This window comes from Cyclopterus lumpus, chromosome 6 (genome assembly GCF_009769545.1).
Source record: "Cyclopterus lumpus isolate fCycLum1 chromosome 6, fCycLum1.pri, whole genome shotgun sequence".
In the NCBI taxonomy this organism is placed as follows: Eukaryota; Metazoa; Chordata; class Actinopteri; order Perciformes; family Cyclopteridae; genus Cyclopterus; species Cyclopterus lumpus.
Window position 1 is genome coordinate 21,599,084 of NC_046971.1, and position 23,966 is coordinate 21,623,049.

Here is a 23,966-nt window from a genome sequence, read left to right on the forward strand (position 1 = left end):
CAATAAGAAGCGACACCAGTACACAACACGAATAAGCAACTTGAACCATGAGTCCCACCCGCATAAACCTACGGTCTGCTAGCGAGTTACCACTTGCTTTGATATTTAGCTAACCGCTAGCTTGTTCATGCTACAGGCTCGCTAGCAATATGCTAACTGGCATTGCAACAGGGCAAGAATATAATATCAATTTGAATAGCTAGGTTACTTGCTGGTGGAAGTATACCGAGTCCGAGGCTATAAATGTTACGAAAGGTTTAACACAAAACGAGTAAAATGCTTGATAAATGTTCATATAAAACTGGTTCACATGTTGCACTTTATTGTTATTATCTTGAAAATATATTCAGTGGCTCACATGTAAATTGCAGCCACAATAAGCTATTTGACAAATAGTTAGTAGTTCTTTATTTGCATTGTTCTAACACAGTTATTGCACTTTTTATTTGTTTTTGTCTGATGGAGCAATCTGGTTTACTTGAAAGTGATTACAATTTTCTGTATTCTATTATTTGAAAAAGCACAGATGGAGTTACAAAAAGGAGTTACTTTTCTTTCACATATCAAGAAGCGTCATCCCTGATTAATTGTTGATCAGCAGGTGGCGCTAAATCACCAAAGAGTCTCATCATCAACCTTCATGAAAGCCCACGAAGAAGACCAGCCTCGTGTCTTCTATCACGTCCTCAGACAGGATATAAATATGTGTGAACTCCTCGTTGTTCTTCACTTCGTTGAAACACTTTGACCAGTGAAGATGAGTGGAAGAGGCAAAGGAGGAAAAGGACTCGGTAAAGGAGGCGCTAAGCGTCACCGCAAAGTCCTCCGTGATAACATCCAGGGAATCACCAAGCCCGCTATCCGCCGTCTGGCTCGCCGCGGTGGAGTGAAGCGTATCTCCGGTCTGATCTACGAGGAGACCCGCGGAGTGCTGAAGGTCTTCCTGGAGAACGTGATCCGTGATGCCGTCACCTACACCGAGCACGCCAAGAGGAAGACGGTGACCGCCATGGATGTGGTGTATGCTCTGAAGAGACAGGGACGCACTCTCTACGGATTCGGGGGTTAAACTCTGACTAGCATCAAACAACCAAAGGTCCTTTTAAGGGCCACACACTTACAACATAAAGAGCTGACTTTCTGATCACAACACTGGATCAATTCTCTACATCTTGAAGATATAATGTGTATTATCAAGAAATACATAAGAAATATACTGTAAGTGCTATGCAATTACTTAAATGTATTTAAAGTACATATATGCTGGTGCTGGATATGGTTTTTCCCAGCCTCACCTGCTGCATCTGTGTATGTGTGTGTGTGTGTGTGTATATATATATATATATATATAAATTTAAAAAAGTACTTAAACGTGTATATATATATATATATGTGTATATATGATTACATATTTAAAAAAACATTTTTTTAGTTTTATGCTCGAAATAACATACCCAAACTAAAAAGGGTGCATCTCTGCATCCACAAAGGCTATTTGAGTTGGTAAAGGCAACCCATGTGAACTTTTGTTCAGACGTGTACATATTAGTATATTTGTTACTGGTTAAGAGTAAATAAAGATGAAACCCAGCAAAAATTTAATTTACAGGTTCGCCTAGGGGGGAAAAGCACTTTCGGGATCTCTTGGAAGGATGCACAGAAACAGCAAAGCACATCAGAGATCATAGCACACTATGTGAACAGTCTCTGCACAGTTTGACTTTGAAAAAGTGAAGCAGAATAAAGTTAGAGGTTTTAGTACAGATACATTATGCAAAATGAACATTTGGCACCATCTGTGCAATTTGAATTTTCTCATGTACCAAACCATATATTTCACTTGTATATTACTTATGGTGTTCAATACATCCAAATACAGCAGTCATACAGCAGTCTTTGTTGATTTTTAAATTTTAAAGCAACATTTGACTGTAAAGCGCTAAAGCGATTCATGTTGCTGTGTTCTTTGGCTCTAATCTCGTTGATTCTTTAGAATCTGTGTTAAATTTTCTTGCTTTTTGCTATCTGGCTTTTTCTGATAGCACCGAGCTACGGGTTGCTAGTTCCGAAAATGTGCTGAGTGGGCTGACTCCTGACAAAATGATGATTATGATATTTTAATAATTCTTTTAGTTGGTGTTTAAGTTTTTTACATTACATGTGTTGTGGAGTACAACCCAACAATTAATGAGCAAACGGAGTCCGGTGAAGTAAAGTTAGTTCTCAATATTTATTCAGTAATAAAAAGCAGAGTTAATGCTCCCGCACAGTTAAACGTGCACGGTCCTAAGATGAACATCCAACAGGGTTGAGTGTCCAAGGAAAAAGGCGCTTAAACAGAGTGCGCAGAAGCTGCATATAGGATTCCTCTTATCAGGTCCCATTAGATTAAAAGTCAAAACTGATGCAGAGGGGGCAAGGTTTATACCAAGCCTGTCCGGTAGGAGCACTGAGTACTGTCCACTCACACTGGCTTCACGTCCCGGCTTCTTCTTATCAGTGTGTGAGCATGTTTGTCAGAGGGTGAAGGTGGGGGCATGATCGGAGCTGGTATAATTCAGTCTCACAGGGGGGGTTGCCCTTGACTACCGGCTGGGATTCTCCTGTTTATCTGTTTTCTCCTTTGCCCCAGTTTGGATAAGGGCAGTCTGTGTGCTGTGAACGGACGCTAGCTTCTGAGTTCGGCCTTGGGCTCTCATACTCGGCGCGAACTCACGTGACCTTAACGCTAGGGTCCTATGCTGTATGTGTTGTTGTTTAGGCTGAAGCGAGCTAGTGTGCAGATTTACCTTAATGCTGTATAAAGATGCTCTATAAATGTGTTATCTAGGCTGAAGCAAGCTGATGTGCAGATTTTACCTTAATGCTGTATTAAAATGCTCTATACATGTCATTTAGCTGACGCTTTTATCCAAAGCGACTTACAATAAGTGCATTAAACCATGAGTCCAAACTCAGAACAACAACAATCAAGCAAGTACAATTTCTTCAATAACGTTAAACTACAGAATACTATCCGTAAGTGCCATTTAGGTGCTACTAAAGTGCTAAACAACAACAAGATGTGTTTTTAGTTTGCGACGGAAGATGTAGAGATCTGCTGTCCTGATGTCAATGGGGAGCTCGTTCCACCAATGAGGAGCCAGCACAGCAAACAGTCGTGATTTTGTTGAGTGTTTAGCTCGAAGAGAAGGAGCTACAAGCCGATTGGCAGAAGCTGAGCGAAGTGAACGGGCTGGGGTGTACGGTTTGACCATGTCCTGGATGTAGACTGGACCCGATCTGTTCGCAGCACGGTACGCAAGTACCAATGTTTTGAAGCGGATGCGGGCGGCCACCGGTAACCAGTGAAGGTCGCGGAGGAGCGGAATAGTGTGGGTAAATTTCGGTAGGTTGAAGACCAGTCGAGCAGCTGCATTCTGGACGAGCTGTAGAGGTCGAATGGCATTAGCAGGTAGACCTGCCAGGAGGGAGTTGCAATAGTCCAGCCGTGAGATGACCAGAGCCTGGACCAGAACCTGTGCCGCCTTCTGAGTGAGAAGGGGTCGTATTCTCCTGATGTTGTACAGCATGTACCTACAGGAGCGTGTTATTGCGGTAATGTTGGCAGTCAGGGAGAGTTGACTGTCGAGCGTCAGTCCGAGGTTCCTGGCAGTCGGAGTCGGAGCCAGCACTGAGTTGTTGAAGTTAATAGTTAGGTCGTGGGTGGGAGAGCCTTTTCCTGGAAGGAGGAGAAGTTCAGTCTTGTCCGGGTTAATTTTCAGGTGGTGAGCGGACATCCACTGAGAGATGTCGGTCAGACAGGCAGAGATTCGTGCTGCTACCTGTGTTTCGGATTGGGGAAACGAGAGGATCAGTTGGGTGTCATCAGCATAGCTGTGGTAGGTGAAGCCATGCGAGCGCATGACAGAGCCAAGAGAGTTGGTGTACAGAGAGAAGAGAAGAGGACCAAGGACTGAACCCTGAGGGACCCCAGTAGTCAGAGGACAAGGCTCAGACACAGATCCTCTCCAGGTTACCCGGTAAGAGCGGTCGGTGAGGTAGGATGAGAAGAGTGAGAGCGCGGTGCCTGAGATACCCAGGTCCTGCAGGGAGGACATGAGGATCTGGTGGTTCACTGTGTCAAAGGCAGCGGAAAGGTCTAGAAGGATGAGGACAGAGGAGAGAGAGGCTGCTCTAGCAGTGTGAAGCTGCTCAGAGACAGCAAGGAGGGCAGTCTCTGTTGAGTGGCCTGTCTTGAATCCAGACTGGTGGGGGTCTAGAAGGTTGTTACAGTGAAGAAAGGAGGAGACTTGGTTAAAGATAGCTCGCTCTAGAGTTTTGGAAAGGAAGGGGAGGAGAGAGACAGGTCTGTAGTTATTGACTTCAGATTGGTCGAGAGTGGGTTTCTTCAGGAGAGGGTTGACTCTTGCCTCCTTCAGAGAGTTAGGGAAACAGCCAGTTGAGAGGGAGGTGTTAATAAGATGGGTGAGAAAGGGAAGAAGGTCCGGAGCAATGGACTGGAGAATGTGAGAAGGGATGGGGTCAAGGGGGCAGGTGGTTGGGCGGGCAGAGGTTACCAAGGTAAGAACTTGATTACGAGACAGGGGGATAAAAGAGGAAAACAAGGGGGAAGAAGGTGAAGTTACTGGAGGTGTAGTTATAGAAGATGGGTAAGTAAATGAAGAGCGTATGTCGTCTATCTTTTTTGTGAAGTAGTCAACAAAGTGGCTCGGTAGAAGGGTGGAGGGAGGGGGGGATCAGGGGGGAGTTTGGAATAAATAGAGAAGAGCTTTTTGGAGTTAGACAAAGAGGATTCGATTCTGGATTGGTAGAACAGACTTTTGGCTGCAGAGATGGACGCAGAGAAGGAGGAGAGAAGAGATTGATAGGCGAGCAGGTCACTGGCGTGTTTGGATTTTCGCCATTTCCTTTCCGATGCTCGCATAGTGGCTCTCTCGGCGCGCACTGGTTCGGACAGCCACGGAGCCGGAGAGGACTTGCGGACCTTTCGAGTCGTAAGAGGACAGAGAGAATCAAGAGAGGACGACAGCGTAGAGAGAAGAGTGTCAGTGGCGAAGTTAGGCTGCATAAGTGCGAAGGAATCAGTTGAAAGGAGGGCTGACAGAACAGAGGAGGCCAGAGAGGAGGGTGAGAGGGTGCGGATGTTGCGACGGACAGGTGCAGAATCCGTTGTGTGTTAGTTCCAAAGAGTGGGAGAGTGTAAGAGATGAAGAAATGGTCAGAAACATGAAGTGGAGTTACAGTGAGGTTAGATGTAGAGCAGTTTCTGGTGAAAATATAGTCAAGGTGGTTGCCAGCTTTGTGAGTAGGAGGGGAAGGACTGAGAGACCGAGCAAAGGAAGACAGTAAGAGTAGCAGGTCCGATGACTTCTCAGTCTGGATGTTAAAGTCACCCAGAAGAATGAGCGGGGGGCCATTTTCTGGAAAGTTTGATAGGAGGATATCTAGTTCTTCCAAGAAGTCTCCAAAGGAACCAGGAGGACGGTAGAGAACGACAATGGTTAGATGAACCGGATGAGTAACCGTCACTGCATGAAACTCAAAAGACAGTGGGGTAAATGGAAGCGGGTAGAGAGCAAAACTCCATTTGGGTGAGATGAGTAGACCTGTGCCACCACCCCGACCAGAGGGTCTGGGTGTGTGGCTGAAGGAGAAGGCCAAGGAGAGAGCAGCAGGGGTTGATGTGTTGTCTGGTGTGATCCAAGTGAAGTTTTGTTGAAATGGCTTACTAATTCTTGTAGTCCAAGTTCTGTTGTTTAATTTGATGTATAACATCAATATATTTGCTCATGTTTATTGTAATGTTTTAGACAATTTAACCATAATGTGTACATTTCACCGCAATTGGGGGCACGTTTTTAAAAAGTTGTTCCAATTTAGCACCAAAAAATACTAAATACTATTTAATCACAACTTAAATATTAAGTACAAAATGAATTGTTCCAAAATAGCACACTCTAACTATAAGATTATCATTAATAGGGCTTCAAGTATACTCAAGTATGCTAAGATTAAATATACTTAGCATATTTATTTTGGAACTTGTGTTCACAGATGTTTTATTACTGTATCTGTATTTAATGTCTCTTTGATCTGTGCATAATGCTGTTTTAAGTAGTTTCCTTTTCTAAAAATTGTGATCGATGCTGAATCGTCCAGAACTGTTTATAAATCATGAAATACGCTAGATTCTGATAGTTGACTTCAAGACCGGCTTTTCCAAGTTATTTGTGAGTAATATCAGTATTTTACTTCATTTCAGTTTATTCAACTGGCATTAAACCGTCTCCTAACATTGATTTAATTCATACAGCCACATCCCAAAACAATGCCGTTAGGAGCATCAGATGCTAGTTTTGGACACACTGATTTTGTAGTTGGTATTATATAATAAACCACTATAGATTTAGGATTTCATGGATTGATTGAGGCCAGAGTGGAGCTGCAGGGGAGAGCGAGACTCCCAGTGATATAAAACATAAGAACCAGGTAGAAGTAGTGCTGCAACCAGGGTCCAAAGTTCTGAAGTGAACCATTCGGGTTCGTATTATAAAAAAGAAAATACTTATTTTGGATCAAATCTGTTGATAAAATACCAAATATTGTATCTTCGCTCTGTAGAATCCGAACTGCCGTAAATGTGTTATTATTGAACACATTTCAAATCTAAATGTTAGTCCGTCCTCACCTGAACCTCAGCAGAATACACAATAACTGTTCTTCTGTAATTTAAAAGTGTATAATTTCACATACTGTACTGGAAAATTATGGCTCTGACAGTAATATCATCTGAAGACGAGGGTATTGTTCTTATTATATAGAATATAAATGAAAATTAAATTAAAATAACCTGACTTTATAAATAAATGATATCCTGTATACTTAACCTGTTTAATTAAAAAAAATATGAATAATTACCTTTTAATTGTACTTGTCTCTTTTCTCTTAGTCTTTCGATGCTCCACTCCTTCACATCCACCACACTGCTCTTCATTCTGTTGTTCATGGTGTATAAAGTAACATTGAGTCCTGTGTGACAGAACCGTAATCCAAAAAAGTAACATCTATTCAATTCAATTCAGTTTATTTTGTATAGCCCAATATCACAAATTACAAATTTGTCTCAGAGGGCTTTACAATCTGTACACATACGACATCCCTGTCCCAGGACCTCACATCGATCAGAAAAAACTCCCCAAAAATAACCTTTGACAGGGAAAAAAGGGAAGAAACCTTCAGGAGAGCAACAGAGGAGGATCTGAATTTCTGCTCAATAGTGTCATTATTCCAAATTTCCTGTCAAGCTGTCATTTTACGTTGCTGTATCATTTTACATTTTTATCCCCTCGAAAATATTATGACTTTTGTTTAATGCCCCGTTGTCAAGTTAAACTTCGACCTCATTTCCCCCGATTCCAACATGAATCAGGGCGGAAATGCACATATATCCCTAATTGTTGTAAATTCAATAATGGCATGAACCTGAGTTTGAAGACCATCTCGAGCTGTTTGATGTGAATATATTATTACTTTATATATTACTTTGTATTGGTTTAACCTCCTCTCCCCACTGATGACTTGTCAGTTCTATGTGCTGAACACCTGTTTGCAATTATTTTAAAAGTTCCTTTGTCAAAAACTGCTGGTGGACACTTCATGACGTTTTCTGATATATATATCAAATAAATAATTACTATTCATATTAAAAGTAGTCATCAGCTGAGGACACGTTCACGTCAAGCAGCTCTGATAGGAAGTCTGCATCATGAGCCTCGACCATCATCAGTGTGTTTGCTGCTCCCAGAATAACTTCAGTTTATTACAAACTGATCGACCTCAGATGGCTGTTTTTACATCGAGAACCAGAACAAACATGTGGACCAGTTGGAAAACGGGTTTTGGTGGAGATCTGATACATTTAAAATCATTTAAAGAGAGAAATGAGTCGGAAAACCCGCTGATCAGCGCTCTCCACGGCGGTGAGTAGGTGAGGTTTGGAGGCTCCTCAAACTAAATACAGACATCATCGGAGCTCTACATGACTTCAAAATGAAGAGAAACAAGTCCTCTTTCGAGTCCCTTCACCTCCATCCTTCAGTACTTGTTCCACGTGTAGTTTTTAGTCTTTTATCAGTGAAGAGAAAACACAAGTGAGTCGACTTTCAGACTGCTGAGAGGAGTCCCTGGCTGGGTTGAGTCTCCACGGTTCTCATGGAGGGTTTAAGTACCGCCCCCTGCTCGGAGCTCTTCAACAGTCAGTCAGACTCTCGTGTTTCCTGAAGCGCATCAACGGAACGAAATGGCAGAAGTAGCTCCAGCTCCGGCCCCCGCGCCGGCCAAAGCAGCCAAGAAGAAGGTGGTGTCCAAGCCGAAGAAGGCTGGTCCCAGCGTGGCTGAGCTCATCGTCAAAGCTGTGGCCGCATCCAAGGAGCGGAGCGGCGTGTCTGCTGCCGCCGTCAAGAAGTCTCTGACCGCCGGAGGATACGATGTGGAAAAGAACAACTCCCGCGTCAAGACCGCCATCAAGAGCCTGGTGACCAAGGGGACTCTGGTCCAGACCAAGGGGATCGGGGCGTCCGGCTCCTTCAAGATCAGCAAGCAGGCTGTCGACAAACCGGCAAAGAAAGTTCCCGCAGCCAAGAAGCCCGCAGCCAAGAAGCCCGCAGCCAAGAAACCCGCAGCGGCCAAGAAGCCCAAAGCGGCGGCAGCGAAGAAACCTGCTGCCGCAAAGAAGTCGCCGAAGAAGGCCAAGAAACCCGCAGCGGCCAAGAGCCCAAAGAAGGCCGCAAAGAGCCCCAAAAAGTCCACCAAGAGCCCCAAGAAGGTGGCGAGGAAGGCCCCCGTAGCCAAGAAGACCCCCGTCAAGAAGGCTGCCAAGCCCAAAGCCAAGAAGGCAGCACCCAAGAAGAAGTGAGCTGCAGAACAACCAACGCTCCTATAAAAGGCTCTTTTAAGAGCCACCCACACAATCCTTAAGAGCTTTTCCTCTAATTGCAGATATTCATATTAACATTATAATTAAAAGAAGGAAACGTAATTTCTACTAAATCAAATCAGATATATATTGAATCTAATCCAATATTTTACTAAAGAGAACATTTATTTATTAGTCTATATTTATACTTTATCCAGTCCAATTGGAAATCTGACAATACATATTGTTGAGATATTATTAAATGTAACTTTTGATATTTGATTTCAGTCAGTTTAACACAAATGGCACTAAATCATCGCCCAATAATAGACATTATTTACATTAGCAACTTCTCTCAACATTGCTAAATTTTTATTTAATACCCTTGTTCTAGATTATGAATTCATGGCTGTCATAAGAGTTTTAGTCGGTAACCTTCGTTAAAGTGCATTCACGTTGATGGTAACCAACTCCTCACGGACTGAAGGAAGACCTGAAGTAATGGTTATTGTTTATTTAATGTAGATTTATGTGCATTATTGATTATTTAATGTAGATTTATGTGCGTTAAAGTAGATTGATGTGCGTTATTGTTTATTTAATGTAGATTGATTTGCAAAAATAGCAATATGTCCATTTAAAATGCTTCATTTTTTCATTTTGTTTGTTTGTGTTTGGGCTGCACGGTGGTGTAGTGGCTAGCACTGTCGCCTCACAGCAAGAGGGCCGCGGGTTCGATTCCCGGTCGGAGCGGTCCTTCTGTGTGGAGTTTGCATGTTCTCCCCGTGGCAGCGTGGGTTCTCTCCGGGCTCTCCGGCTTCCTCCCACAGTCCAAAGACATGCTGCAGGTTAATTGATCTCTAAATTGCCCATAGGTGTGAATGTGAGAGTGAATGGTTGTATGTCCCTACATGTGCCCTCGATGGACTGGCGGCCTGTCCAGGGTGTCCCCTGCCTTCGCCCTATGTCAGCTGGGATAGGCTCCAGCGCCCCCGCGACCCTAATGAGGATAAGCGGTATTGAAAATGGATGGATGGATGGATGTTTGTGTTTGACCGCACGTCGATGCCGGCTAGTAAGGGGGCCCCATTAGGGAGATTCCCGACGTGTCATTGCAGTGTCTACGGGGGTTTCAAGTTGTGTCGCTGATATGGAGCGATATCAGCCGTCTGTAGGGGCCCCCTACTAGCAACTAGCCAGTGACAACTCGGAAAAGGCCCTGTGGGGGCATTTCCGATGTGTTGTCGTTGCAGCGTCTCAAGCGGTTCCATTATTTTGTCATTGACGTCAGCCGTCCATCGGGGCCCCCCTTCAGCTCGGGGCCCTAGGCAATTGCCTGGGTTGCCTGTTCCGTTGCGGCGCCTCTGACAGTATAACATTTTAAATATGTATATGATATTAATATATATTGATATTATGTATTTAAACATTCAGAAGGAGGACTTGATCTTTAGAAGTAGTGAGTGGCTCTTAAGAGAGCCGTTGTGGTGTTAGACTCCAACAATTGAGTGGAAAACGATCTCAGAGCCTGGAAAAGAACAAAAAACAGGACATTTAATTTACAGAGTAATGTGAAATAAAGAGGAGATATTTAATAACCAAGATATGTCCATTACAACACATATTAATAATGGAATAAATATGCTTGAACACATTCAGCTCATAGCACTTAGAGTTCCACAAAGAGCCTTTCTATATTCAGCACATTTGAGACATTGGCGAAATGTCATTTATTGACACTCATATGATTCATGACAATATAATAACTATCAGTCACATTTGCATTATAAAGACATGCAGCTCAGGTTAATTGGAGACTATGTGAGTGTGAATGTCATTGATATAGCTATCTAAACTCTAGCTATCTTTATCTATTATACATCAATAAACATGTGTGATCACTATCATTTCTGAACAGTATCACCATCGTGATTTTTTACTACTTTTAATAAATGTATCTTTAATTTGTCTGTGTCTTGATTTAAGAGCATGATTTAGATTTCCTGTTATCCAAGTCTGATTGTTTATGAACATTATTTATTAATTCATGATTACAGTTGTTAATCCATTTAATTTATATAGTGCTTTTCAAGATACTCAAAGACACTTTACATTATACACCGTAGACACATCTACGGGGAGCAATGCAGGGTTAAGTGTCTTGCTCAAGGACACATCGACTAGGGCGGGGATTGAACTGCCAACCCCTTGATTGAAAGACGGGCATGCGAACCACTGACCCATAGTCGCCCCAAAGTTGTATAATACGGTGTATTATATACATGTCATAGTTTATTTTTCTATAGATTTTAGTTTCTTTGGTTTCAGGCTAATGTATTGCTTCATTAATCTCTACATTTGAATTTGAGGAAATCTATAATTCTATATTTTAATATTTCCTATAATTTAATATTAGATGGATTGGATTATTTTATCACAGCTTTTGCAACGCTCACACATACTCTGATTCCTCCACATGCCTCACACCAGGCTCACTAAATACATCCGCTCACAAGAACAGTGACTTGTTCCGCGCATGCTCCGCTCAGCAGCCAATCCGATGCAAGCAACAGCACAGCCTCATTTACATCGAGTTGATATATATTCACCGTCCTGAGCTTCTGGAGATATCTTCCGACCCCGAAGAATCCAACAGTCATGCCTGATCTCACCGTCAAAGCGCCCAAGAAGGGCTCCAAGAAAGCCGTCTCTAAGACCGTCAGCAAGACCGGCAAGAAGAGGAGAAAGTCCAGGAAGGAGAGCTACGCCATCTACGTGTACAAGGTGATGAAGCAGGTCCACCCCGATACCGGTATCTCCTCCAAGGCCATGGGCATCATGAACTGCTTCGTGAGCGACATCTTTGAGCGCATCGCCGGTGAGGCCTCTCGTCTGGCTCACTACAACAAGCGCTCCACCATCACTTCCAGGGAGATCCAGACCGCTGTCCGCCTGCTGCTGCCCGGCGAGCTGGCGAAGCACGCGGTGTCTGAGGGAACCAAGGCCGTGACCAAGTACACCAGCTCCAAGTAAAACTGCTGGAGACCAACACCACAACGGCTCTTTTAAGAGCCACACACTTCTTTTAAAGACCAATTCCTTTTTCTGAACGTGTGAAAATGACAGAGTATAAAATCAATATAATCCAGAATAACAACCATAAATAAACAGGCATTTAATAGTACATTATTGTAGAGCAAAGATAACAATTCCCATATTCTAAATCCATTTCTTAGGATTCCTGATGCTCGCAGACTATAATGTTATGCTCCACTTCGAGACTAAACACTAGTTTCAGTGAGTCAGGCTATAGGAGATCTCTCTGTTGCACTCCCTGAGTACTTCTACACTGTTTTGAGAACTAAGAGACCAAACACACCAGTTACAAAGCCTGTAACCAATTAGTAACAAAACAAACATTAACATGGACTGGTTCTTCCACAAAATACACATGGTGCCTTGGTGAAATATAAACATGTATATGAGGCCTCATAGTCACTAACGTGTGAAAAGCGTTCATACAGTTGGGTTTATACGGGGTGATTTCTGTAAACATACTTCCTGACAGTTCAATGAAACAGCTTTGATGTGATATAATAAAACATTTCAGCATCTGCTGCTACAGAAGTACAGAGAAAGAACCAAGTCGTTATGTACACGTTAATCTACCACAGTGGTTCTCAAATGGGGGTACGTGATGGACCATTTTGTTACAATTGTGTTGGGGCACAACAGAAAAAGTTTGAGAACCACTGACTTAGCCCAACAAAAATATTGTGTGAAATAAATTATGACTTAACATGACTATAATTAAATGTAAAAATCAATGACAAAAACAATGAAATAACATATTACGCCGTATTAACGGAAACACCGCAGCCTTGAGAGGTCCTTCCGCATGTAACGACGGACGTTGTGCAGTTGGCTGCAGCAGAATGGGAGATTAGCCACGGACAGACACAGAGGTGCACACACGCACACACACGCACACACACGCACACACACACACGCACACGCATATTGCATATTTTTCTGGCTGAAATCATAAAGATAAATAAATACTTTATTAAGTTGGCTTTTTTTTTTCTTTCACATATCAAGAAGCGTCATCCCTGATTAATTGTTGATCAGCAGGTGGCGCTAAATTACCAAAGTGTCTCATCGTCAACCTTCATGAAAGCCCACGAAGAAGAACAGCCTCGTGTCTTCTATTACGTCCTCAGACAGGATATAAATATGTGTGAACTCCTCGTGGTTCTTCACCCCGTTGAAACACTTTGACCAGTAAAGATGAGCGGAAGAGGCAAAGGAGGAAAAGGACTCGGTAAAGGAGGCGCTAAGCGTCACCGCAAAGTCCTCCGTGATAACATCCAGGGAATCACCAAGCCCGCTATCCGCCGTCTGGCTCGCCGCGGTGGAGTGAAGCGTATCTCCGGTCTGATCTACGAGGAGACCCGCGGAGTGCTGAAGGTCTTCCTGGAGAACGTGATCCGTGATGCCGTCACCTACACCGAGCACGCCAAGAGGAAGACGGTGACCGCCATGGATGTGGTGTATGCTCTGAAGAGACAGGGACGCACTCTCTACGGATTCGGGGGTTAAACTCTGATTAGCATCAAACAACCAAAGGTCCTTTTAAGGGCCACACACTTATATAAAGAGCTGACTTTCTAACAATTTTTTTTTAAAGCTTTCTTTTACAAACCTCTAATATCAACACTATTGTTGCGAAAAGTCTGAGCCTATTAACAATACTTTTGAATTTTTGTAGCTTTCATTAACTTTAGAAAGTGTCTCAAATCACGTGTAGCAGTAAGCCAAATGTAATGGAGGTTTAATGGTGTATAAAGTAACCATAACATGGAAATATTGAACAGTACTCAAGTATATGTATTCAGTTACTTTCCTGGTCACCTTTATTAAACTGCTGTTATTGTATCGGTAATATATGTTGTCATAACGTAAATCAAAGGGCCACTGACTCACCATGGGTTTGTGGTTTCCTCCTCATTACAACAAACCATGGGACATGTTGTTGTTGTGACATACACTCCACTGTTTTATCTTGTTGGATGGCGGAATATGTTGGATAGGAAAAGTAGTTTAATGGTAAAGTCTTGACAATATTAGCTCTGGTTTTATAATTAGTACTTTTGTATTATATAAATGAATTCGCCATAAATGACCCCTCATGGCATGTTTCAGGTCAGGCTGATCCGTCGCTCGGTGCTAACAACAAAGCAATATATCAAAAAGAAATCATTCCACACATCAAAGACTTAAGTACCATAATTACAACATAAATCACTTTATCGCTTTACAGTCAGCAAAACATGCTTAAAGCATTATGTCGGCTAAATCCAGACTGATATGCTGGCAGGATATCCGGTGTCCCACACTCAAATCATTCCTGAGGGCTCCAAGGGCCGAGAGGGACAGTTCCGATCAGGGAGGAAGTGAGAGAAAATGCCAGATTTGGCAGATCTTGCCTAAAATGTCTGTACTAAATATATATTAAATATAAATTACACTAAACTATCACCCAATAATAGATATTTCTCAACTTTGCTAAACATTAATTTAATACCCTTGTCCTAGATTCAGAGTCGGTAACCTTCGTTAAAGGTCGTTTTAGGTCAGAGCCTGTTTCAATGCTGGTTGCCATGTCCCAGACAGAATAACGCAGTATTTACGCCATGCACGCCGAATTATGGGCAGCTGGATGTCCCGTACTTCGGCTGGAGAAAGTACTCAAACGCATACCAGTAAACAACCATCTGGATGCGGTACTTCCGCGTTGAGCGGCCGTTCTCTGGTGACATCTCACGGATTTCAATCCGATGAAAGTGTTTGAAAATCGAACGCTGCAGTTAAAGCCGTACACGCCGAATTACGGGGGGCTGGATGTCACCCACTTCGGCTGGAGAAAGTGTAACCGTAAACTACTTTCGGATGCCGTATTTCCGCGTTGACCGGACGTTTTCCGGAGGGGGTTTTGAGGACTTCAATCAAATGAAAGTTTCCGAAAATCGTGCGTGTGAGAAAAAATAACACTAAACTTTGATGTCAACTAGGGAGCCACACAATATCGTCACACTTACCCACCACCATTCAACAACAATTAAGAGCAGTTCTTAGTACATAATAGTTTCAATAATCAGTAGAATCTGAAACCAGCAACAGACATGGTTGGTCGAATGAAAGTGCTTGTTAATGCAGATTTATGTGCATTATTGTGCAAAACAATGTGTCCATTTAAAATGATGTCTACCAAAACGGAAGAAGTCTGAATACTTTCTAAAGCCTAAAATGCCTGTACTAAATACTTTTGTGTCACTTTAGAGCAGGGGTATTCAACTAAAATTTAAAGAGGTCAATATTTGTATATATATATATATTTATATATATATATATATATATATATATATATATATATATATTTGTATATATATATATATATATATATATATATTTGTATATATATATATATATATATTTGTATATATATATATATTTGTATATATATATATATATATATATATATATATATATATATATATATATATATATATATATATATATATATATATGTGTGTGTTCATTGTGGAGAAAGCTGCCTCGCAGTTGTAGGTGGAGCCAAACATGGTTAAGATGTATATGGCAACTTCCCTCAGACCTGGGAAAGCTGTCTCAGGGACCATTTGGAGCCAGGAAGTGGAAAGGTCAGTTCTTAGAAACGGCTCTTTCAGGGACACATCTGCATGGAGATCAACCAGTTGCATCTGGAGAGGCCCAGGATTTACCCATTTAAAGTGCTGTGTGACTTCCTTTGGGAAGCCCCTGACATCAGTGATGATAAATGGGTTCTGAATGAACATGGTGAGCTGCTGTCCAAAGCTGAAGCTGTCAAAACGGTTGCTTAAGTTTACGATCAGCTTATCAATGAAGTCAACACAAGAAGACACATCTCTCTCTCCCTGAAACTGTTCCTGCACTGCAGTCTCCCTGCAGGTCTTCCTTGAACAACTCAAGTTTCTGTTGAAAGGAGCGGACAGCTGTCATCAGTTCACAAATTGAATTGTCCTTGCCCTGTAGCCTCAAATTCTGTTCATTCAGATGTGAAGTGATATCAACCAAAAAGGCCACATTATCCATCTGTTTCTCATTTTCTAAAAAGAGAGAAAACGGCGTTGCCTTCTGATGTCTTAGCTCTGCCAAAAAAGATGCTACTTCCCTCCTGATGGACCAAAAGCATAAGACTCCCTTTGCCGAGCCATCTCACATTATTGTGCAGCAAAAGATCATCAGCATTGGCATCAACTTCTCTGAGGAATTCCCTCAGCCTGCGATGCTGATGGCTGCCTTTTTAAATAAAAATAAATAGAATGTTGTCTATAGTAAGCACAGTCTCCCCAATTTGTTTCCACTTTCCTTTTTTGACGCCGCCATTGTATTATAAAGACAGACACCATATTAATAAGTTCATAATTCATGTATTGGCATCAAACATCATTCGTTCATTTATTCAATTCAAAGCTTCACACACACTAAAGTCATGGAGTCGTTATAATCACTGCCTATTGTACATGTATTGTCCACTTGATGGCGCAGTAGAGCAAATGAAGCATCATGAAGCTTCGGCCCATGAGTGAACTCATGAGCACGTAGTTGGGCCGTGAATGTGTGGCTCAGGATCCTGGTGATTTGTTCATATTGGGCTGTCAGACCACTTATTTTCTGTGACCTCACTTCAGATTTGAGTGGGTATGTTTGTTCAAAACTTTTGTCTCATAGTTTCACTCTTAATAAGTGCCACGGTTTCCGAACATATAAGACACTGGTTTTGTGCTCCCTGTGGGAAGTACGAACAGAAATGTGTCTCCATTCCGGATTAAATGCTCTATTTTCGCTGTCCACTTTTCTTTTTGATGTTTCTTAATCGACTTTTCCCTCTACTTTCTCCGGCGCAGTCGTCAGTTTCTCTCCCTTTGTTTTCTACATGTCTCGCCATCTTTCTTTTTTTTTCTCTACCGTCTTTTCATGTGTAACCTGCCTCTAACTTTCTAATCTGTCTGCGCAGTCTGTCGAGATACGTAATGTTTACCACCGAGAACATTGAACTCTCCCAGGACAGAAGCCATTTAGTATGTAGTGGTTTAATAACATTATATTTTGGCAGCATCAGGAATTAACCTTTAGAAGAAGTGTGTGGCTCTTAAAAGAGCCGTTGTGGTGTTGGTCTCCAGCAGGTTTACTTGGAGCTGGTGTACTTGGTCACGGCCTTGGTTCCCTCAGACACCGCGTGCTTCGCCAGCTCGCCGGGCAGCAGCAGGCGGACAGCGGTCTGGATCTCCCTGGAAGTGATGGTGGAGCGCTTGTTGTAGTGAGCCAGACGAGAGGCCTCACCGGCGATGCGCTCAAAGATGTCGCTCACGAAGCAGTTCATGATGCCCATGGCCTTGGAGGAGATGCCGGTATCGGGGTGGACCTGCTTCATCACCTTGTACACGTAGATGGCGTAGCTCTCCTTCCTGGACTTTCTCCTCTTCTTGCCGGTCTTGCTGACGGTCTTAGAGACGGCTTTCTTGGAGCCCTTCTTGGGCGCTTTGGCGGTGGGTTCAGGCATGACTGTTGGATTCTTCGGTGTCGGAAGATATCTCCAGAAGCTCAGGACGGTGAATATATATCAACTCGATGTAAATGAGGCTGTGCTGTTGCCCGCACACGATTGGCTGTCTGCTGAGCGTGACTGAGCATGCGCAAAAGACGTACATGTTTCTGGGAGCAGATGTATTTAGTGTTTCAGTGACTAAGTTACTGTAAGTGCTAAATGTACGTGTGACGCCCACCAATGTGTTGTCACATGTGTGTTGATGTGTTTTGGTTTCGTGTGTAGCTAACATGTGTGTACAGTGCGCACACTTTACAGAGTGTGATAACTGACTGACGTGCCCTTTCCATGAGTGCAGTGGGCATTCGGGTTTGTATCCACCAGGGGGCGCGGTGAGCGTTATTTTACTGTGGACCAGGTTTTACGACAGGAGAAGTGATTTGCGGACTTAACGGTGTCCTCATTCTGCTGAGTGAGGCTAAATGACGGTGAAGTTCTCCTGTTCCATTTGGTTGTGCTTTGTGGGTGATTAGGTGTTCCAAGTTGAATGAATCTAGCAAATTAACACGTGGTTTTGGGTAGTTTATTAACCAGGAAGTAAGAATGTTTTTTGTAATTTTGTTTACACTTTATTTTTTTGTCTTTTTACCACAACAGCATTCAAAAATTCATCCTCTGTAATATTCACACCAAGTTCCTGTTCCCATTTCAGTTTTACATAAAATTATTCCATCAGATTTTTTTTTTTTCCACAGGTATCACAGAAGCCTGAGCTCTTCTTCTAATTTATATTTTCGTACCAATTTGAACCACATCTCTAATGTAAATCGGGTGACAGCGTCCATCTGTTCAAGTAAATCGTTTGCTATATTTCTGTCTCCAATAAGGCTTTGAATTTCCCTTCCTTCTACAAATCGTTTGAGGTTTTTCCATTTTGCTTCATAATCGTTACACAGTATAGATTACTGGTCTAATTTGAGCTGCATGGATATATGCCCTAAAGTTTGGTAATAATGTAGGCAGGTGAAACTTGATAAGACACCAGACACAACACTATCTTCAGGGATCTTTATTTCTCCACTACTCTTAGGGAATTAAGAGTAGTATTAAATTAATTTCGAATGTTCAATTTAGAATAGATTCAACAAAGATGGTCCAGTACATTTACACTGTGCACATATAATCTCACTTGAAAACCTAACTAACTCAAAGTGCAAATAATCTGTGTATACATCTGTGTATACAAAGTGCATACATTCAGTGCATAAATACAGTGCAAAAATAACTGTAGAGGTAGTTCTTTACGTTTTATCTTGGTGCTATCTTAAATGCACATGCGGTGGCTACAGACACTCATCCCATACAGCAACGGAAAACAACCAACCCGTCACCAGTTCCTCACTTGATACAGCGGAGTTTACTTCCTTCTTCGCTCTTTGCTACTGGCTTCCTCTAAAGTACAGTGCCCTCTAGTGGCTTTAGTGGTGACAACCTCTTTCCCACTAGGTTACAATAACATGCCCCCTTTATTTTTCCCAGTGTTTCATATTTGATCTTGGTCTTTTGCCGTTCCATACAAACCTTGAAATGATTTGGCGCTGAAGTGTTTCAAGGCTCTCGATTGGTAGTGATTGAAAGAAATAGAGTTTAGTCTTGGAAGCATGGGCGTTTGTATTCCAAGAAACGGGGGGCTAAGCCCCAAGGGGAGTGTCACTCTTGTGAATGTGTGCACGCGTAGCGCGCAGCAATTTTTTTCTTGGGGCCCCGGATATCCATTGTTTCCGACAGTTCATAGATTTGTTCAATCAGAGTGTGATTTTGCTCTCTAGTTTTGCTTGCATTCAGTATATGAGAACACAAGAGACAGAATTTCACGGTCATAGTGATATTTTATGCTCATTTGGACACTATCACTGCGATAAAGATGAACTAGTTCAGTGTCAAATATTCCATTCAATGGAAAAAATATTATAATAATCTATATTAATGCAAAGAATAGAGAGATGTCGATAGTTATTTCTTGTATTTCGAATTCGCTCGTTCACACTCGCTCACTTGAGACAGTTTCTAACTTCCCTTTCATTTGGCTCAAGTAAAGCTAAATGTAAGCAGGTAACACTCGTTAACAACTACCGACAGCCACATGCTGTAACTACCTGGACTTACAGGTCGAGACCCTAGATATGCTGCTATAGGTTTATAGGCTGCTGGGGGATGTTTTAGGATACACTGAGCACCTATCTCCTCTTCTCTCTCTCCTTATGGATGAATTTACATCTCTCCATTGCACCTTATTAACTCTGCTTCCTCCCCGGAGTCGTTGTGACTTCACGTCTCATAGGGTCCATTGGACCTGGAGGTGTCTGATGCCTGGTGAGCCGGCCTCCAGCGTTGGCCCTGCTGATCGCCTCGCCCCCCCTCCTCTCTACGTTCTTCTGTTTCATTGATTGGAGTTCGATTCATACATTGTCATATTCATGTAATGTGTTTATGTAACTCTGTAATGCTGTTCATTCTGTACACATGACATCTATTGCATCTGTCCATTCGGGGAGAGGGATCCTCCTCTGTTGCTCTCCTCTCTTTTTTCCCTGTGAAAGGTTATTTTTGGGGAGTTTTTCCTGATCCGATGTGAGGTCCTGGGACAGGGATGTCGTATGTGTACATATTGTAAAGCCCTCTGAGGCAAATTTGTAATTTGTGATGTTGGGCTATACAAAATAAACTGAATTGAATTGAATAGAAAAAATTTAAATGTAAGCAGGTAACACTCGTTAACAACTACAGACAGCCACATTCTGTAACTACCTGGACTTACAGGTCACTTCGTGGATCATTTACTTTGAGGTAACCTCATTGGCTGTAATCCTGGATGTCATTAACGAGAGATATTACTTGGCAGAGTGAGAGAGTCAGCGCAGCAGCCTCCCCAAGGTCCGAGTGCCCGGGTTTATATCATTAAGTATGATGATGGGCTTTTGGATTGTAATTTGAAGGGGGAGAAAACATACAAACCAGAACGCACGCACATATGTAGCATGTTAGAGTCCATGTCAGAAACAATAGTTTAATTTAATAACATAAAAAAACTTTGAAAGCCAATAATGCCAAATTATTTGGGGGAGCTGAAGAACATTTTTTTGGGGGGGGCCTAACGACGCCCCTGCTTGGAAGTATGCTCATTTTTTAGCATGAACTGAAATCTGGTGGGAGAACAGCCCATCTCTCCATATCACTGTTAATGTCCTGATCTACTTTAGTATAATTGACTTTACATTAGATTACATTTAGCTGACGCTTTTATCCAAAGCGACTTACAATCATGTTGCATTCAAACACTGTAGACACAGCTACAGGGAACAATTCAGGGTTAAGTGTCTTGCTCAAGGACACATCGACTAGGGCGGGGATTGAACCACCCTGATTGAAAGACGGACCTGCTAACCATTGACCCACAGGAGAGGAATTTCCCATGTTTCCCTAATACGCTGTGATCCTCAATACTTTTTGTTATAGTTACCCCGAGGTATGTCATTCTTTTAGAACTCCAATTTAAAATAAGTGTTTGTTGTATAGTTGCGGATGGTTTGAATTTATATCCAGAGTAGACGCTGAACGTCTCAAGTTGGTTGAATAATATAGGCAGCCGTTTGTCAGGGTCGTCTAGGTAACAGATCACGTCATCTGCAAAAAGCCCAATGTATTTATGTGTATATAAAGGTGAGTAGCTTGATTTGCTAAGTCATCATCAATGCTACGTTCATCAAGAGTTTCATTTCTGTTTCCATGAACATTTCAGTCCTAATATTTTGCTATTGTGAATAACTGTTAAAATGTTACTGATGCAACTAAATGCCACTTAGATGTGTAGCAGTTATTGTTATTTTATTTTGGTTATCTGAGCCAACATACCGTATAATAGTAAGTAGACTAAGTGTTGACATTGGGAAGGAGACAAAATGTGTGATTGTATTATTTTTGAAAGTCTTTTCCCTTTTTGAGATACATAAGAATGCATCACTGATGTCAATTACATTTGTTTTGAATATGGGAAATAAATTGGGAGTCTGATGAGCGAGGCTAAATGAACGGGAGTGAAGTTGCCCTGTCCCATTTGTTTGTCCTGTTTGCAGGAACTATAATCTGTCCACTTGATTTTTTATTTATTTTAGGCGTGGACACAAAAAAAAGCAAAATCATTAAAGTGTTTCAGGACTAATGTCCGGTACATTTTCATATTCTGGCTGTATTAAACTTTCTAATCACATCTTAATCTTCAACATAAAATGTATTAATTCAACCATTTTGAAGATGGGATGGTTTTCAGATAAATTGATAATGAAACTAGGTACATATTTATTAAAGACAGAAAAACAGAAGAAAAAAAATATATAACATACTTTACTGCATTTTCTGTATCAAATATATCTGAACGTATCAAGCAAATATTTAGGTTGTGTGCAAAGTGACTTGAATAACTACTGATGATCTTTTTAATAACCCCAATCTTAATATCAGAGTAACCACCGAATTTATGCAGTGATGTTTTTTAATAGTATGTTTATGTTAATGAACATGGAGACGTGAATGCAGAGGTCTTTATCAGGAGGTTGTCTGGCTCTTAAAAGAGGCTTAGTGGGTTCTGGTCCCCAGCAGTCGGACCCTCCAGGTCTACTTGGACTTGGCGGCCTTCTCGGTCTTCTTGGGCAGCAGCACCGCCTGGATGTTGGGCAGCACGCCGCCCTGAGCGATGGTCACTGCGCCCAGCAGCTTGTTGAGCTCCTCGTCGTTGCGGACAGCCAGCTGCAGGTGACGGGGGATGATACGAGTCTTCTTGTTGTCGCGGGCCGCGTTTCCAGCCAACTCCAGGATCTCAGCGGTCAGGTACTCCAGCACAGCCGCCAGGTAGACGGGGGCTCCGGCACCGACACGCTGCGCATAGTTTCCTTTGCGCAGCAGCCGGTGAACACGACCGACTGGGAACTGGAGCCCGGCACGAGAGGAGCGGGTCTTTGCCTTAGCTCGGGCCTTTGCTCCGGTTTTTCCTCTGCCACTCATCGTTAGATGCTTTTAGAGAAATAACTATTGCCCAATATCCGAAACCCTCCTTTATATGTCCTCGTGACGATGTTGACCAACCAGAAAAGAGGCTTTCAGCAGAAGCGCAGGGGGCGGCCCACTGCGACTTTTGGCGGACATTTCGAAATGAGTTTCCTCCAATGAGCAGCGCAGACTCGGGTGCTGGGTCGCTGCTCCAGGCGGAGCTGAGCTCCACGAGGAGCCCCTCGCCAATCAGGAGCTGGAGGTCTGAAGCCGCGTCACCGTTTCACAGCCGGTCCCACAGCTTAAGAGCAGCGCGTCTCCTCTCTGACGGCATGTTTCTCCTGATCAGAGACGAGAAGAAGAAGTCATGGCGAGAACCAAGCAGACGGCTCGTAAATCCACCGGAGGCAAAGCCCCCAGGAAGCAGCTGGCCACCAAGGCTGCCCGGAAGAGCGCCCCGGCCACCGGCGGCGTGAAGAAGCCTCACCGTTACCGGCCCGGTACCGTGGCCCTGAGGGAGATCCGTCGCTACCAGAAGTCCACGGAGCTGCTGATCCGCAAGCTGCCCTTCCAGCGTCTCGTGAGAGAAATCGCTCAGGACTTCAAGACCGACCTGCGCTTCCAGAGCTCCGCTGTTATGGCTCTGCAGGAGTCCAGCGAGGCTTACCTGGTCGGCCTCTTCGAGGACACCAACCTGTGCGCCATCCACGCCAAGAGGGTCACCATCATGCCCAAAGACATCCAGCTGGCCCGTCGCATTCGCGGAGAGCGAGCTTAGACTGTCTGCTGTCCACGACCCACAACGGCTCTTTTAAGAGCCACCTCACTCTCTCTGAAGAGCCCCTTCCTCAACACGGGTCAATGTTGTCTTTGAATACAGGTTTCAATGCATATACGGGAGCGTTCACGTGTCAATAGATTAAACAGACGTGACCATACTTTTGTATGGAATGTAAAACAATTAAATTCTACACTGCAAACTGTCAACGCAATGGGCAAATGAGGAAACATTCCTGCCATGTTCATTAAATTCAGCAAACCATGGACATGGATCTATATTTCTGAAATGTTCACCTCACGTGAGCCTACCTTGTGATCTTATTTTGTATTTTTATAACCAATAATTTTACTGTGAAACCAATCACGTATATTTTATGTTCTAGGTCTTCGAATGGTTTATTGCCTGGTCCTCTTTAAATATGTGGGGTTTTTTTACATTACAACTTAAGAAGAGGGCAATGGTTTACAACAATCATAAACATGGATAGCTAAAGTAGAATACAACGATCTAAAAGATAACGTGTTGTTTAAGTGCTCACATTCAATTCAATTCAATTTATTTTGTATAGCCCAATATCACAAATTACAAATTTGCCTCAGAGGGCTTTACAATCT

General features: G+C 42.7%; 6 protein-coding genes across 6 annotated transcripts; 4 read left to right on the plus strand and 2 right to left on the minus strand.

Annotated features, from left to right (window-relative positions):
* Nucleotides 1-748: 748 nt before the first annotated feature.
* LOC117732167 (histone H4) lies at nt 749-13,862 on the plus strand. Its single transcript, XM_034534903.1, has 2 exons — nt 749-1,107; nt 13,558-13,862. The coding sequence occupies exon 1, from the start codon at nt 758-760 to the stop codon at nt 1,067-1,069; it is 312 nt and encodes a 103-aa protein (XP_034390794.1). The 5' UTR covers nt 749-757; the 3' UTR covers nt 1,070-1,107; nt 13,558-13,862.
* Nucleotides 8,238-9,662, plus strand: LOC117732151 (histone H1-like). Its single transcript, XM_034534886.1, has one exon. It carries the CDS (start codon nt 8,303-8,305, stop codon nt 8,915-8,917), a length of 615 nt encoding a protein of 204 aa, XP_034390777.1. The 5' UTR covers nt 8,238-8,302; the 3' UTR covers nt 8,918-9,662.
* On the plus strand, nt 11,565-12,875 carry LOC117732166 (histone H2B 1.2-like). The gene has a single exon (XM_034534902.1). The coding sequence runs from the start codon at nt 11,576-11,578 to the stop codon at nt 11,948-11,950; it is 375 nt and encodes a 124-aa protein (XP_034390793.1). The 5' UTR covers nt 11,565-11,575; the 3' UTR covers nt 11,951-12,875.
* Nucleotides 13,157-23,615, plus strand: LOC117732169 (histone H3-like). Its single transcript, XM_034534905.1, has 3 exons — nt 13,157-13,514; nt 20,576-20,593; nt 22,931-23,615. The coding sequence occupies exons 1-3, from the start codon at nt 13,208-13,210 to the stop codon at nt 23,347-23,349; spliced, it is 744 nt and encodes a 247-aa protein (XP_034390796.1). The 5' UTR covers nt 13,157-13,207; the 3' UTR covers nt 23,350-23,615.
* Nucleotides 17,058-17,578, minus strand: LOC117732159 (histone H2B). Its single transcript, XM_034534894.1, has one exon. The coding sequence runs from the start codon at nt 17,541-17,543 to the stop codon at nt 17,169-17,171; it is 375 nt and encodes a 124-aa protein (XP_034390785.1). The 5' UTR covers nt 17,544-17,578; the 3' UTR covers nt 17,058-17,168.
* LOC117732155 (histone H2A) lies at nt 21,999-22,609 on the minus strand. Its single transcript, XM_034534889.1, has one exon. The coding sequence runs from the start codon at nt 22,584-22,586 to the stop codon at nt 22,200-22,202; it is 387 nt and encodes a 128-aa protein (XP_034390780.1). The 5' UTR covers nt 22,587-22,609; the 3' UTR covers nt 21,999-22,199.
* Nucleotides 23,616-23,966: the final 351 nt, after the last annotated feature.

Coding starts and splice junctions, on each gene's coding strand:
- LOC117732167 (XM_034534903.1), top strand. CDS start 758: ATGAGTGGAAGAGGCAAAGGAGGAAAAGGACTCGGTAAAGGAGGCGCT.
- LOC117732151 (XM_034534886.1), top strand. CDS start 8,303: ATGGCAGAAGTAGCTCCAGCTCCGGCCCCCGCGCCGGCCAAAGCAGCC.
- LOC117732166 (XM_034534902.1), top strand. CDS start 11,576: ATGCCTGATCTCACCGTCAAAGCGCCCAAGAAGGGCTCCAAGAAAGCC.
- LOC117732169 (XM_034534905.1), top strand. CDS start 13,208: ATGAGCGGAAGAGGCAAAGGAGGAAAAGGACTCGGTAAAGGAGGCGCT.
- LOC117732159 (XM_034534894.1), bottom strand. CDS start 17,543: ATGCCTGAACCCACCGCCAAAGCGCCCAAGAAGGGCTCCAAGAAAGCC.
- LOC117732155 (XM_034534889.1), bottom strand. CDS start 22,586: ATGAGTGGCAGAGGAAAAACCGGAGCAAAGGCCCGAGCTAAGGCAAAG.